We start from the raw sequence: 15,024 nt of genomic DNA, 5'->3' as shown, positions 1-15,024 counted from the left end.
AAACTACTAGAGCCGCTTCTTCATCAAAATGTAGTCAAAAGCCCCAAATGCACCAGCCCCGTAGCTAAGCCCTCGTGACTAGTGTTTCCTCTAAAGCAAACAGCCAGAACACGAAGCACAAAGATTAAGGGGGGAAGATTTAACTTCAGACAGCCTCCCATGCACAAGTCGCCCTAGTTTAATTACAGGAGGTGGTGAGCAGTTCTGCGCTTCGTCAATTCGGCTACACCAGCGTGGAAGTTTTCACGCCGTGCATCCAGCACGCCCACATCACCCTGCCTGTTATTCTCCAGTCTCACCTGTATAGACCACAAGACCATGGGCTAAATAATCCATTCTTTGAGAGTCTAGACAGATGTTTGATCAAACTGTTTTATGTGGGCTTCAGTCAACCTTAGGAATTTCAGAAAAGCAACATATTTGCCTGCTTCTTTAGATGCTTGCCTTTTAGAAATGCTTGTCTTTTATGTTTTTATGCTATTTAAAATATCTATACAATATTCTGTAAAAGACCAGAGGAAAAAAAATAATCCAAGCTGAAGTAAGGAAGGGGACAAAGCAACTTCTTCTTCCCTTGTGGGTGAAATTCAACCCCATGCAGAGAGGCTAGAGAGCCGCTTAGGCCTTCAAATGGTTGGATTTATAATAATTACTAAGCAAAACACTTCACTAAAACTGCTTTAGACATAAAAGGAAAGCTTTGATTCAGCTACAGCTGGATTACTTTTGGCTAACAGCGGTCAAGATAAATGGGAGTGTAACGATTCCTTAATGGGATCCCCCCTTTTCCTGGGGACTTAGCAGCATTATTATCCTCCTTGCTACAAATATGAGTTACAAACTCCAGCTGCTGGCCTTTACACGCACAAGCCAAATGGACAGAAAAGTAAAAATTGGCAGAACTTGTTGCGTACTCAGAGAAGCCACCATCAGATCTTAAATTCAGCTTGTAAACTCTCATCTCGTGGTCATTTCAGAGATTACATTTGTGTACGTAGTCATTCAGGGACTGCTGAATTATGAGTGTTGAACGTATTGTCGGAGGGTCTCACACAGTACGGTCATTCAATCCCTACAAGAATTTAAATACATGATGTAAAAGCTCTTTTAACACAGCAACATTTAGTCCTAAGGCTCCAGGCAATAAATGTGCTCCTTAAAGCTAGGTCTAAACGAACAAACTAAATAAAAAATAGGTAAGTAACGTTTTGTGAAATCTAGACAATGACGTTTGGAAAGGCTATCTACTCTTATTTCGGTTTATTAGGACAGCATCAGTCCCCTCTCAAAGCAGTCATGGGGATTGCCTATCAGAGGCGAGACCTTTTGGACATACCCAAATGCATATTATTTTCCCCTGTATCCATTTCTGTTTGTTTTCATGTGCATTTTATTAATTTTATGTATTTTTTTTCTTTCCCCTTTTTAGCAAGTAAAATGAAAGCGAGTATTTGATGTTCAGCTGGGTAGGAAAGGAAAATAAACCTTTGGAATCTGTCATTTCCTGTGAGCTGCATTTGATATTGATTGCTTCTCCATACCATTTCCATTATAAAAAATTCCATCTGAACAGTGTAAGAGCTATGGTTTGTATAGATAAATGGCGAATTTCTCAAGGACGTTCCCTTTCTTATGATTCAATAAAAAGATGCTTTCTACCTGTCCCGTGAAGCAAGATGAAGACTCTTTACTACTAGTGCTATTCACAGTGAAATCACACACACACAAAAAAAAAGAAGAGGGAGGAAACAGTCCATCATTCAGTGGATTGAGGCAAAGGGAGGGAAAATGCACAAAGTAGACACGGTCTTTGCCACAGCGGCTTGAAAGAATACAGTGATTTGCTTTAAAAACAAAACAGCATTCCTCAACTATTTGTGCATACATCATCTGCATTAAAGTAGTTAAATCTCAAACCTCATTGCAGGGACAATTTCTGAAGATTCTTAAGGTGACATTCAAGACCACAAAACAAAAGTTGAGTCAGATTTTCTTAGCGGATTAAACAGAGATATTTTCAAACAGTTTACAGCAGACAGGTGAGTAACTGGACTGCAGGACTGCATCTATGCTCCTCTCCCCAGTATCTTCCACTGGGAGAACAACTTGAGTGTGAAGCTGTACAGGCGTCTAACTTCACCTCTAAATGCACTAAGCCACCTAATAAATCTGTGCTTGCAACTTACGGTCCAGAGACACACACAGCACCTTCCTTGGGAAGCCCCGTTAAACTTGGTGATTTTTAGCCATTGCTAGACCTTTCAGACTTCAAATGTTGCAATGGCATTGCGTCTTAAGTCTGTGCTCCACGAGTGCGCACTGCTCACATTTGTATTGTTAGAATGGTTTCCCTGGTACTCTGGGATGTTAAAACTTCTGCTACAAGCAACTCTCTTCAGGTAATAAAAACTTTCTGGGGAAAAAAAAAAAAAAAACAAACCAAACAAACAGAACAAAAAAAAAAAGAGAAGGAAAATGGGAAAATGAATGTTTACTCTGGGCAGCTTAAAAAATCAACCACATGCTCGTGGCATTTCAAAAGCTATGTCAAAGGCCTGCTGCAAACACAACTGGGTGTTTTTTCGAAGTATCCAGTGTCCACGACATTCACGTGTGTAGTGCCACCCTGTGACAAAGGCAGGCGGGCCTCTCACCGAAAAACCCAGCCTTTTCCTGAGCGTGCAAGTACACAGCAGGGAGGCACCAGCAGCACTTTTGTCCCGTCTCTTCAAAGATCTATCCCCAGCTCCCAACCGGTGCTACATAGCAAGTCAAAAGCAGGCTTGCATACACTCAGATGTCTTCACAATTCCATCTGCAAAATGCTGGCACAATCAGAGCTCAATTAATCCAAAAGGCTGCCTACTCTCTTCAAAACTCAGTTTCCATTTAAGATGACACAAATGAAGAGTATAAACCAACGGCTGGAGCAACTGCGGATGCATCTCTAACTCTGCAGTCTCTGAGGGCAGAAACAACCATCTATATCGTTGTCAGTGCGCCTGTAAAGTAGACAGAACAAAAAGCATAATTTGTCCTCACCTTCTGATGATTTTAATAGGGACAAACAAAGGGGTTGGAGAGCAGTATCTTTCTTTTTTTCTCCACCTCTTCAAACTTGTGTACTTCCAAGTGCATAACGATGCTGGTTGCATTCTGATAACAACATATTTACAAATTTGGAAAAACAACAAGAGCTTGTGGACAGAAAGGATGCTTTTTTCCCCCTCTAAATACACACAAAGACTGACTGATAGTTGCAAGCAAACATTTTTCCCTTCCAAGACTTTGCCATCAACTTCATTAACAGAGGTACCTCAAACTTGAGACATCTGTTAAACAAAACAGTACAAGAATACCAATGTTTCTTGCTGGTGGTGAGAAAAATGGTACAAAACAAAGTATTCTGTCCTTTCCTTCCTCTGTTAAAAACTCTCAAACAATTTTTTTTTAAAAGTTATTTTTAATACACTCTCCCTTACATTTTCAAATTACCAATAACTTCTTTGGGGGCAACTACGCTTTCATTGTACCAGTCAGTATTGCAGGACAATAATTTTACACCATCTGTTTTCATGGCTTGTGTTAAATACAGTACAAAGAAATCAAATTATGGCCAGCCACATGCCTTTGGTAAAATTAAAAGTCTGGTGAGATCACATTTTCTTCAAACTCAGAAAGCCACATGTTGAAGCCACGTAATGTTTTAAAGTTCAATTCTGTACAAACTTCTTTTCTTCCTCAAAGCAAAGTTAAACAACTGTCACACCACGCAAATGGCAATTTCTGTGCTGCTCCAGAAGTATGATGAAAGTTTGGAACTTCAGAGGAGCCCTCCACATGCCTTGACCTCCATTAGCTTTGTGTTTCAGACAAGGGGTAGAAAGTCTAGCAAATATCAACAAACCTACAAGTCAAAGCAGTCATGATTTTTCCCCTTTTCACAATTAACAGTGATAAATATTCTTAGTTTTTAAAAAAGCGTTCCATAGTAACACTTCTGGCTCATTTCGGCAACTGACGATCTTCTCCTTTGAGGCGTTTTTTCCGGGGCTGTACAAAGTCATCATCGGAGTCGTCAGTAAGTTCTCGATTATCTTTTTCACTCTGGCAGCTGGGTTGTACAGGGAACTTTCTCTCAGGATAAAGGTTGCTTAGAAGTTCTTCAAAGTACGCTTGAAGTTTCATGCCAGCATCAGCCACTTCTGAATCAGGCTGTTGGGTGAATTAACAATATCAATCACAAAACAGCTTTACACTTAGATCACATTAGGTCTTTTAGGTGCTCTCATAAACTACAAAAAATCAATCAGCTGTAAGAATGGCACCTGTGGAACACATGGTCCCAAAAAGCACAAGCCTGCAAAACAGAGGTCAAGGATAGATCTTTTGGCCAACGCCCCCGATGACTTTTTTTCTCTGATGGATTATTATAGAAGCCAATTACAAAAGTCATTCTGCGTGGCTTCTAAAAGCTGTATCAAGAGATTCTAAAAACTCTTGAACCCTGACTGAAAAAAAAAAAGGGGAGGGAAAAAAAAAGTTGTTTTATGCTGTGAAATACATAGGTACACCTTTTTTTAAATCTTTTTCATCACCTGTTCCTGTACGTGCAGCAAGGGATAATAACAATCACTCAGCATGCAACTAGCAAAGAGTGATTGTGACTTACGGGTCAGTACAGACCTCCCAGAATGAAAATCCCACTGAATTTAAGATTTGAGGCAAGGAGGATTAAACCAATTTTTAAATCAAATGCCCACCCCTAACCTCTATGATAAACAATTGTCCTATTCTTTACCTGCTGCCCTGTCATTCAGCTAGCATGTTTGTTACAAGCCTCTTTCCTCCCATGGCAGGACCTACACTGCATAGTCATCTAACACCGCAGTAGTTTCAAATGTGATCTGTGTTTTCACTGCAGTCTCACCATCAAAATAAGTTTAATGCAATAAATTCTTGTGTGGCAAGTTCTACCACCACTACAGTTTTCCTGAAAGCAATTATGCCTGCAAAACCAGATAAAGTATCTACTTTTCTAACCTCATTAAATTCAGCACAGTTTTGGAAAATCAGTCTGAAATCAGCCACAAAATCTTCTGGCTTTGTGTAGAAAGAATTGGTCACTTCAAGTCTTTTCTTGATAGTTGACAAGTCCATCGGCTTTTTGATTATTTTGTAGTAATCAGGAACCTAAATGAAGAACAAAATATTTTACCAAATGCACTCATGTTCATTACTTATTCTTTCATAAACCTTTAGCTCTGAGGGAAAGGGCAAGATTTAGTCTCATCTTCAAAGTACAAATTATAAGATACAAGAATTGTGCTTTTAAGGTATATGCGGACAGTTTCTGGGATAACAGTGAAGCATGCTAGTTTTGCTGGCTAAAATATACTCATCCTAATGCCTATTTTAATAAAAGAAAAACAATTTAAAAGCCCACCTACATTGACTACGCGTAATAGAGCATACGATTTGGACATTATTTTTGGATGTAGCCACCTTTTAAGTTTCACTCTTAAGACCACCATATGAAAAGTTTGGCAACCCACTCAAACGGAGATGGTATATGGCTTGCTCAAAATGAATTTTGGTCTTAAGATTTATTCCTCCTTTAGAAAGAATTAGAAATTAGAAAATAAGGTATGAAATCAAATGATAATATTTTAATACTTTTTTCCTAACTAGATTCACATTTTAAGAGAAATGCCATGTTACCGGAATTTAGTAATACATGACCATCACATGATTCATCAATTAATCTCTTGTACCCTTCCTTATTATTAAAATCTGTGGAATGTTCTTCAAAAGAAGAATTCTTATTCAAATGGAATTAAAAGGGTGCATAGGAGCATATTATTTATTGACGAATTCTTTCCCCACTGATTTGTCTTTAAGAATAAAAGAGAGGCACTTATAATCTGATCACGCTGATAACTCTCCTGTGTATCCTTGGACTTCTAATGCACCCAGAGATTATTTAGCATTTTAAACTAATAAATTTCAAGCTAATAGTAAGAAATGCAATTTCTCTAATTCTCAAAATCAGGTAATTTTTAAAAAACCAAAACATATACTGATTCACCTTTTCAGTGATATCACTCAGCACTGTGAAATCCGCTAACAGTGTTAGAATTTACTTCTTGTGTCTATTTTTGAAGTGCTAAGCAAAATCAGTTCTCAGGGAATTCTACCAGCAAATCTCCTTCCAACCCAGTGCTTCAACTTTTAACTCGCCTTCAGACATTCCTAATAAAATTGAACACGTTTAATACACTCAATGTCTGGGAAACTTGACTTCTGATAACGGACCGTGATGGGACATAAAAATGCCGTTAGAAACATGCCAGTTATGCTACTGACATAAAATGGACAGAAGTGAGGTACATACTGTGGGAGAAACTGGATCCTGAAAAGCAAGACTCATTTCATGACAGTAGAGGTATAGCAGCAGTCTTTCACACTTCTGTGTCAAGAAAAATAGATACCAAAATAATTAGAGAATCATACGTGATTTATTCTAAAATAAACTACAGAGAATACCAGACAGATGCTCAGCACTCTCCCAGCCCCTAAGCAGAAAAGTGAGCACAGAAACTGTATTTGGAAGCAAGATTAATTGTCGTAACTAGTGGCCTACTGTGTTCCTTCTCTGCAATAGATATATCAACTCTCAAATGCATGCTATGAAACCTCATACAGTTAGTAACAGTGTTATTCAGCATTTGCTGAGCCCAGCAGACATTTCAGGGAAAAAAAAGAACACACATGGCTCTTAGTGCTCCACAAATACTCAGAGATAGCAGTTAATATTTTTCCTGATCTGGGTATAACTGCTCTGTAACTGCAACGCCTACAGTGCTTTTTGTTAGCAGTAGGAAGGAACATCTTTGCTTTGTGTATCCAAATATATTAAACTGGATCTTAAGCCTTGAAAGAGATTCTAAAAATAGTTTAGTGTGATTTTATGCTTGCTGATCCTTTATCAGAATAAAGGACTCATAACTTACATTTTTATAACTTCCAGTTAAAGCAAAATACAAACAGAGCTAGCTTTTTTCCTTTCAGATAGCAGCACACGTAAATAATGGTTCTACAGATAGACTACGACCCCCAAATAAAACACTAATTTCAGTGTGTTTACACAACTGGCCAACTGAAACCAAGTAAAACACTGCTGCAAGTTTCCAATACAGCTCAAAACTGCTAAAAAATGTTTTAAATAATAATAAAACAAGTACAAAGAAATAAGCAAAATCAAAAAAGGCAACCCTCCCCCCAAAAAACCCCACCAAGAACCCTAAGATTCTGTTAAGAAGTTGAACTGTCTGCTCAAAGGCATCGTTTTCTTCTTTTAATGCTGAGCTTTAAGGCAAAAACAAAAGTTGGAGACCCACTGCTTGCTTTGTAGCTTTTTCACCAGAAAGCTGCAAAAGGACAGCAGTTGTTCCCAGAGGCTTGTGTTAATCTGTGCAGGATCAGTATTGCATCTCTGTATATCTTCATTGTGAAATAACCACCTTAGTCAACATCCTTTTAAAAAATTAAGTGCTTTAAAGACTAAAACCATGAGTTGCTAACATCAATCTATGTCAAATTTAGAAAGCAGAAACAAGGAAAAAAATTCTCCATGCAAGGTCACTGTGCAAAAGATCTCTGTTAGAAAAAGCACTTGGTAATTCCTAAAACACAGTCCCAGCTCGGAGTGCTGGATCACACCCACTTCTCAGACATTCAGAATGTCTCGTTCAGCATGTTTACATGAAGGCTGCTACGATCTCAGAGCTTATTTAAAAACCTAATTCTCCTTCTTTGCCACAACTTTTTAAAAGATGCATACTGTTCAGAACACAAGAAGCAGCAGGACAGAACTCATTTTATCCTTACCCTACGGTCTATTGGTGCCAAACCCACAGTGTCTTCCAATTTTCTTTTTTCAGAGCTGTGAGCGGGTTTATCACAGTCATACTCAACTTCTGGCTTGGACAAATCCCGACAGAAAGTACAAATCCACTCTCCGCTGAAGAAGACAAGCAGACACATTGACCTCAGTCATACAGCGCGCTCTTGACAAAAGGCTTTCCACATATTTCTGCGTAAGTTCCTCACTTGTGAGGTGGGTTTTTCTGCATCGTGTATTGTTTTGTTGGTGGCGGTCTTTCAAACACTATGGAAGGCAGAGACTGCTGGCAAAAATGCTTTATTAGAACTTTGTTTCCTTTTTAATGGCACTGGTGTCATTACTGGTGTCATAACAGAAAAATGGTTTGTCATAATAGACAAACGGTGTCTACCTTTGCTCGTACTGAAATTATAGCGCTTACAGGATTCAAGCAAAGCACTATGCAGAGTTCTGTGTCCTAACTACAGAGAGACTGAAGGAATCGTATAGGCTGAACAGAAGGAAAAGCGTTAGTGTTGTATGGTGAGAACTATGTATTCTCTCTAGAAGCTTGATCTTACTTTATCTCTTGATATTACTACTCTATAGAGATTATCCTATACAAGATTTTTTGGAAAACTGGAAATTCTTCACTCCCTAAAACTTTCAAATGTTCCCGATTTTATTAGTTAGTCTAGGAAAATCCTATACATTTAAACAACAGCATAAGATTACAACAAAATTCATCCTGCAAGCTATGTTCACTGATCCTTTCACACAATTTGTGAACCTCCAAGTTTTGAAAAACCTCTGAAGTGTCTGTTTTCAGTACAGTTCTCCACAAAGGCAGAAACCTGCATGCCTGCAGACCACCACAAGAGGGCTGAATCGTACTTCTCACCCAACAGGCAGAATGCAGCAATAACCACTTACGAGATCGACGTGCCTGTATTCACTCACAGGTATGTTACAATAATAAGATCTTTTCTGCAGCACCTTTTAATTCATTTTGATAGTAAGGCAGAAGTAGTTTTTTTACTTCTCAAGTAAAAAAAAAAAATCTTCGTGGTTTTTATTTAGACTAACCCAAAGATTTCCACCATCTGCTAGTTGTAGCATACAGTAGTGAATAATGGGCATTTTCCCTCAAAGAGAGTTTTATCTTCTACTGTCTTAACTTGATGGAGTTATTTATATGACAGTGTCACCTCTGTGCCTGGATTAGCATCTGGGAAATGATGTGGTAGATATACAAAAATAGATACAGGCCATGATCTAAAGATCTTATGATTCAAAAAAACAGGAAACACATGAAAGATGGAGGAATGAGGCATTTAAATATCCAAGAACCAGGAAGAGTGTGCTGGGTTGGAGGGAATGAAAAAAGATGCAGTGACCTTGTGAATCTATAGGGGAAACTGTTCTACCTACCTGAAGCAAGAACAAAAAACAATCATGAAAGAAGTAGGCTGACGCTGCTGACATACAATAATAAAGGAATTATTTCCTGTGTTTGAAGGAACTAATGCTAAGAGGCCAAAGTTTGTTAAGCAGACTGTTACAGCTGAAAAAAACCCCAAAACGCCATGAAGATGAACCTGATACATCTGAAACCAGCAGGAAAATTAAGCTAACTGTGGTTCTGCAGTCCAGGAACACAGTGCACTGGTATTAATATGGACCTTTACAGATATGAACACTTGTCAGAAAAGTTGTTTTCGGCTCCCTTGCCCCCGGACCTCATCATCTCAGTTTCCACAGAATGATCCAGTAAAAAAGAGAAATTTTAAAGACTTATTCTTGAAGCTTTAATTTTAATAGAAACAAAGCCTTGTAAATACTTAGTTATCTACCTGCTTAAAGATTGTTTTCTTCTTGTCAGAAAGGCACAAATGTTTATTAGTTTAAGTGCTTACTGTAACTTTACTTGGTTTTGTTTATGGCACAAAGCTGTAACATAGCATAATTTTACTTTTTAAAAAAATTAACTATAACTTGAAGTTTCAAAAGGTGAAAGAAACATTTTTATGTGCCATTTCTAGTGACATTAAAGAGTAGATATGCTTGCAGAAGTATGGTTGTTCAGAGTAGCACAGAGATGATCACTGTACTTAACTAAGTTGCTATCCATATGTTTTACACCAGCAAGCTAAGCTGATATTTAATAAGAAAACCTAATAGCTATAAAATCCTTAAAACAATGAACATGTTATGACAGATGTTTTTATCCTTTAATACTAATAAGCTTATTGCATGGCATTTCCAAGTTGGAAAACTGCAAAATGCCATTTATTTTAATCAAAGACATTTAATTCCAGAAGCAAATGCCAGTAATGCTTATAACAACAACCTATTTAAGGCTGTATTTTGAAACTCAAAAAACTAGGTAGTTGTTTTGTAACAGCCAACCAAGAAAGCCTACTGCTTGTTTCAACATTGAATAAGATATTACTAGAAGATGTCAAATGCTACATCCCATGCATGGAGTGTAGCCAAGTTTAGCACTATAGTAAATAATATATTTCATACTACATTAGATTAGATTTTTCTTTAAGTTTATTATTTTTGTTATTATTATTATTTTTGATTAAGAAATGTAAAACTTCTCTGTCACCCTTAAAACACTGTATGACAGACTGGTAATTTCTCCGGCCCCATTTTAATAATAGATGCCCTAGATGCAAGTGATCTTGCTTAATTGCCAAATAGTGGAAGAGTTTTATTACTGTGTCTGCAAATCTGTAAAGTTAAACCAGAGTTTCAATACAAATTCCAATTTTCACCAATTAATAAATTCAAAGAAGACACTGCAACCTTTGAGGCTGAAACTTCTTGTACTGTGTTTCACAATACAAAGCTTACGTCTTTAAATGCAAGTTTAGATGGAATTGAAGGGGTCATAATTACCTTGGAAAGCTCATCAGTGTAGGGACATGACAAGAAAGATGGAATACTTTGGGACACTTCTCACAGCAAAGGAGCTCCCCTCCATTTTGACATACTGCACACCAATCTTCATTGGGATCATCCTCTTTTCTGCCCTCCCCAGTGTGAGAGGGACCTATCCATCCTGTCTTCCCACTGGATGTGCTCTCCTGCCGTATCCCTGGCTGATCGTCTGTGCTGTCCGGTGCATCTGTTCTTAAGACAGCTTCATCAGAAGTGGAATTATGATTGGTATCTAACAGCAATGAAGTAAGTATACTTCTCGAAAAGGTGGCCTGTAAGAAGAAACAAAAGAAGCCAGACAGTAATATTTATGTGAATTTACATGACCCTAATGACAAGCAAACTGACCACAATAACAGATTTATATGCAAGCAGCCTTACAACTTGCAACATGCACACAAAAATTACTATCATACTATAGCATCAAGCAACTAAACACAAGAAAGTAGCTATGAAAGGTTATTTATGCTCCACTAATAAAAAACTAATCCTTGATGCCCTCAAAGTCTAGCAACCTTATTTATGTGTATTACTGCATTATGACTAGAAACACTTCCTGGGACCACATGAAAATTTGATGTTTACAAGCTATTTCTTGCCCTCCTAGGTTTTCAATGGATAAAAACAGTCTGACAGCAACAGTTAATTAATTGAACTGGCAGTAGAGCTAGTTTGATTTTGAATTTCCCTTCTTCCTTTTATCTGGCTTTTTAGTTTTCCCCTGAAAAAGCCACCAACAGGGTATTAGTAAACTATTTTATTCTCCATAAATGCAAAATACTCTTCACCAAAGAGAAAAGAGATCTTTACAACTTAATATTACATTGCGAGGCCGGGATTCCTCATCCGTTTCTTGTTTCACTATAACAATCGGGAAATCAAAGTTCTCATTTGGTGCACTTGACTCCTGTTTAATTCTGATCGGCTCCAACATAACAATCGGGACTTTGTGTGTAGAATCAGCTCCTGGTGGCCTGCTGGAGGAGCCAGAACTGTAAATGACAGAAAGAGGCAGGGGAAAAAAAGGAAATTAAGAGTCAGAACCGGACGCCTTTTGTACACTGATGCTTTCCAAGACCTCAGGATGCTAATGCATTTTGCTTCTTTGAATCCTGACCCTTAGAGTATTACTTTTATAGAATACAACATCCAAGTTTATTTCCTTTCATGTATATTGAAAACTCCTTACAAAAGGGGAAATTTTAATGGTGCAGTTCCAGAACTAGGGAATTACTCATGGTTTTACTCCCCATTAGTGCAAGATTCGCAAATAATCTCAGTTTCTTTCAGGTCATACACAAAAAAGGATTTCCACTGAACATAACCCCACTTTGGAGGAGATGCACGCCAGTGTTTCTCCAGAGCTGACCTGATCATTCTGAACCACACAAGCCAAATAAGCCAGATAAAACACATACTTACATTATCTTGGAACTGTTTCTTACAGCCTTGAGGCTCTAGCAAAACCGGGCCCCTACTTTTAGAACCAGATCTCTCTTTTTTCATGTGTTTAGTCATAATAGGATGAGAATGGACAACCAAACTAAAAAATACCAGCTTATTACTATTTTTTTAATTATAATGAAGAATTTTAAATCTAACAAAATCATTTCAAACAGCAGCAGATAGAATCACATTTTTAAATGCAAGTAAAAATCTCTTCAGAATAGAGTAAAAGGTATTCTGTATTAAAAAGCATTTGCATTTACAATTCAAGTAGGATTAATGTCATCTGATTTTCCTCTGCAGGAAAAACTAATCTCATGTCAGATCTATGCTCTAATTTATTGGAACACAAATGCATCTGCACTCTTCAAACAACACTGTGTAAATCTATTTGCTCATTAATATTCCATCACTAATGGATAAAAACTTTAGTGTAGACTCTCAGTAGGTATCTAGTGCTCACTTAACTAAGTGTATTCTGGAAGAAAATTCTTAACAACCCTCTTCATAACATCAGTTCCTTAAATCTGAAGTAATTTATAGTTTCACAAGGACTTTCAGTACACAACTTCTTCCTTTAGCTGATTTTTCTGAATTTAGAACCAAATTTAGAATTTGCATTCTTTTAATAACGCCAACCTAGCCATCATTTACAGAGCTAATACATTTTTAGGTGTGTTATTAATAGATTATAAATGAAATTTCTACTTTTAGAATGCAAAGAGTGTTGTAATAACCATCAGGCCTGGCCTGTTAACAGAGAAGGTGAGGCAAATCGAGCTCTATATGCACTAACGAGAGAAGAGACTGAGGCATGTTCTATGGAGGTGGAGGTTACATTTTCTTCTCTGCAACTCTTTCCTTACCTCTCTCTGCTCCCAACACTGGAGGCACTGGGTGAACGAATTGGAGGGTGTATATTTGTCACGCTGACTCCTCCTAGGGGAAAAGAATGAAATCAGAACAAAACACAGGTCTGTGCCAAGTCTGAGATGCGACTCAGAGAAGTAGACAGGTTTGGGGGGAAATTTCTCCTGCTGCGTCCATTATTTACACACATCTCATTTAACACAAACTCATGAGAGGATGAGAAGCATGAGATAATTAATAGAGGGAAGGAGAGGACTAAAAAGGGGCCCACTGCATGTAAGCAGGGTGATGGGTCAGTGCCTGGCTGACCCCTCCACTTGATCACTGCACTTTGTTTTGCCTTACCTTATCAAATTCTAGCAGACCTCTCAGGAGATCTCCTAGGAAGCTTTAAGCCAGATGAGCTGGCAAGTAGGAAGAGATCTGGGGGCCAGATATGAGAGAGACCAAAGGTCTGGGGACCAGAGAGCCGAAAGACTGGCAAAGGACATTTTTGCTGAGCGTTGGTCCTGAGAAACCAGGATGGCATATTTTTTAGATAGATAGATAAAGATGATATAGAGATATAGATATAGATATAGATATAGATATAGATATAGATATAGATATAGATATAGATTCGCTGCCTGTGAATGCCTCCGCTCAGCTGCCCAAGCGTGCGAACGCCGAGTGAGTGCACCAATGCTGCACAAGTGCTTACTGGGATTTTGTGCTTCCACAGGCTCACTACAGGTCTGATCACAGAACGGGAGTAAGGAGCAGCTGCTGACTACATCTTCCCTCCATGTTTTTAAGATCTCGCCACTTACATCTGTTCACAACACTAAAATATTGTCTCAACTTTACCTCCTACTAGGGTTTCTACAACTTTGCCTTCATTTTCACATTTCTCATCTCCGATATAAACCAGAAGTAACTAATTCTGACATCACTGTTAACATTGCCACATCAGATTTTACCATTACACCACTTAAACAGAAAATTGCACCACACTCCAATCACCTGAGAGGCCCGGTGATGGTACCGATGAATTTGGTGACTGCACAGTTCTGTTCGAAGGGGGTTTTGGCTGATTCTGCTCTGCAGTGCCATCCTTCCTTACAATGTTGTCCAGTGTGACGTTTCCTGAACAATCAATCTAATGGTGGGGAAAAAAGGCGAAGCAGTTAGTAGTAGGAGGGGGTAAAAAGAAACCCACAACAACTCCCGCCCCCCCAAACAACAACAAAAAAACCACCCTATGCTTCTGCACCTGCTTTTGAAGATGAAAACCAAAATGCCTATCACCTAACTTTAGCCTATCTAGCACCTGCTTTTGAAGGTGAAGACCAAAATGCCTATCACGTAACTAAAGGGAAGTGGTTACTTTAAAACAGGTCCATCTTGCTTTCTTTAAAAAGAAAAGAAATGGCCAAATCCAGACAGTGCTTCATTTCAAGATCAGATGATTCTGTAAGTCCCAGTTTTTCTCCATCAGCTACAGAGAAGGCTTACACCAGAAAGGTAGCTCTCACACTCTGAAGTATGAGATGAATTTTTAACTCCACATCTTCTTTTGACATACTCCTGTTATATCTTCTAAAGAAGATAATAAGCAATACACAAACTACCCGTTAATTCAGTAGTGTTCAACAGGATTGAAAGAACCTCAAGGGACACTCAATTCCATCTGTCCCATGTACATTCTAGTTGAGGGGCCATGAATATTGACTCAAAATGCAAACAGCAAACCAACACTTGTTCTTTCCACCCACCGCCCAAGGCCAGAAAACTGCACTCCATTTAAGGGTTCCAAATTTACCATTCTAACTTTCTGTAAAAATCACACATTCTGGTTTGACACAGAAAGGAGCTTTTGAAACGCTGGGGTTTTT

At 38.3% G+C, this 15,024-nt stretch overlaps 1 protein-coding gene across 1 annotated transcript in view; it reads right to left on the bottom strand.

The window, feature by feature from the left end:
* Positions 1-125: 125 nt before the first annotated feature.
* TRIM24 (tripartite motif containing 24) overlaps positions 126-15,024 on the bottom strand; it is a 66,080-nt gene continuing 51,181 nt past the window's right edge. Inside the window, exons 12-19 of the mRNA XM_075428562.1 lie at positions 14,153-14,288; positions 13,147-13,219; positions 11,658-11,826; positions 10,793-11,106; positions 7,891-8,023; positions 6,395-6,469; positions 5,044-5,193; positions 126-4,215 (exon numbers count right to left, since the gene is read on the bottom strand). Coding sequence (XP_075284677.1) covers positions 4,006-4,215; positions 5,044-5,193; positions 6,395-6,469; positions 7,891-8,023; positions 10,793-11,106; positions 11,658-11,826; positions 13,147-13,219; positions 14,153-14,288 — 1,260 coding nt within the window. The 3' untranslated portion in view covers positions 126-4,005. The remainder of the gene's footprint in view (positions 4,216-5,043; positions 5,194-6,394; positions 6,470-7,890; positions 8,024-10,792; positions 11,107-11,657; positions 11,827-13,146; positions 13,220-14,152; positions 14,289-15,024) is intronic.

Source organism: Opisthocomus hoazin, chromosome 8 (genome assembly GCF_030867145.1).
Source record: "Opisthocomus hoazin isolate bOpiHoa1 chromosome 8, bOpiHoa1.hap1, whole genome shotgun sequence".
In the NCBI taxonomy this organism is placed as follows: Eukaryota; Metazoa; Chordata; class Aves; order Opisthocomiformes; family Opisthocomidae; genus Opisthocomus; species Opisthocomus hoazin.
This window is presented reverse-complemented; position numbering and strand designations above follow the sequence as displayed.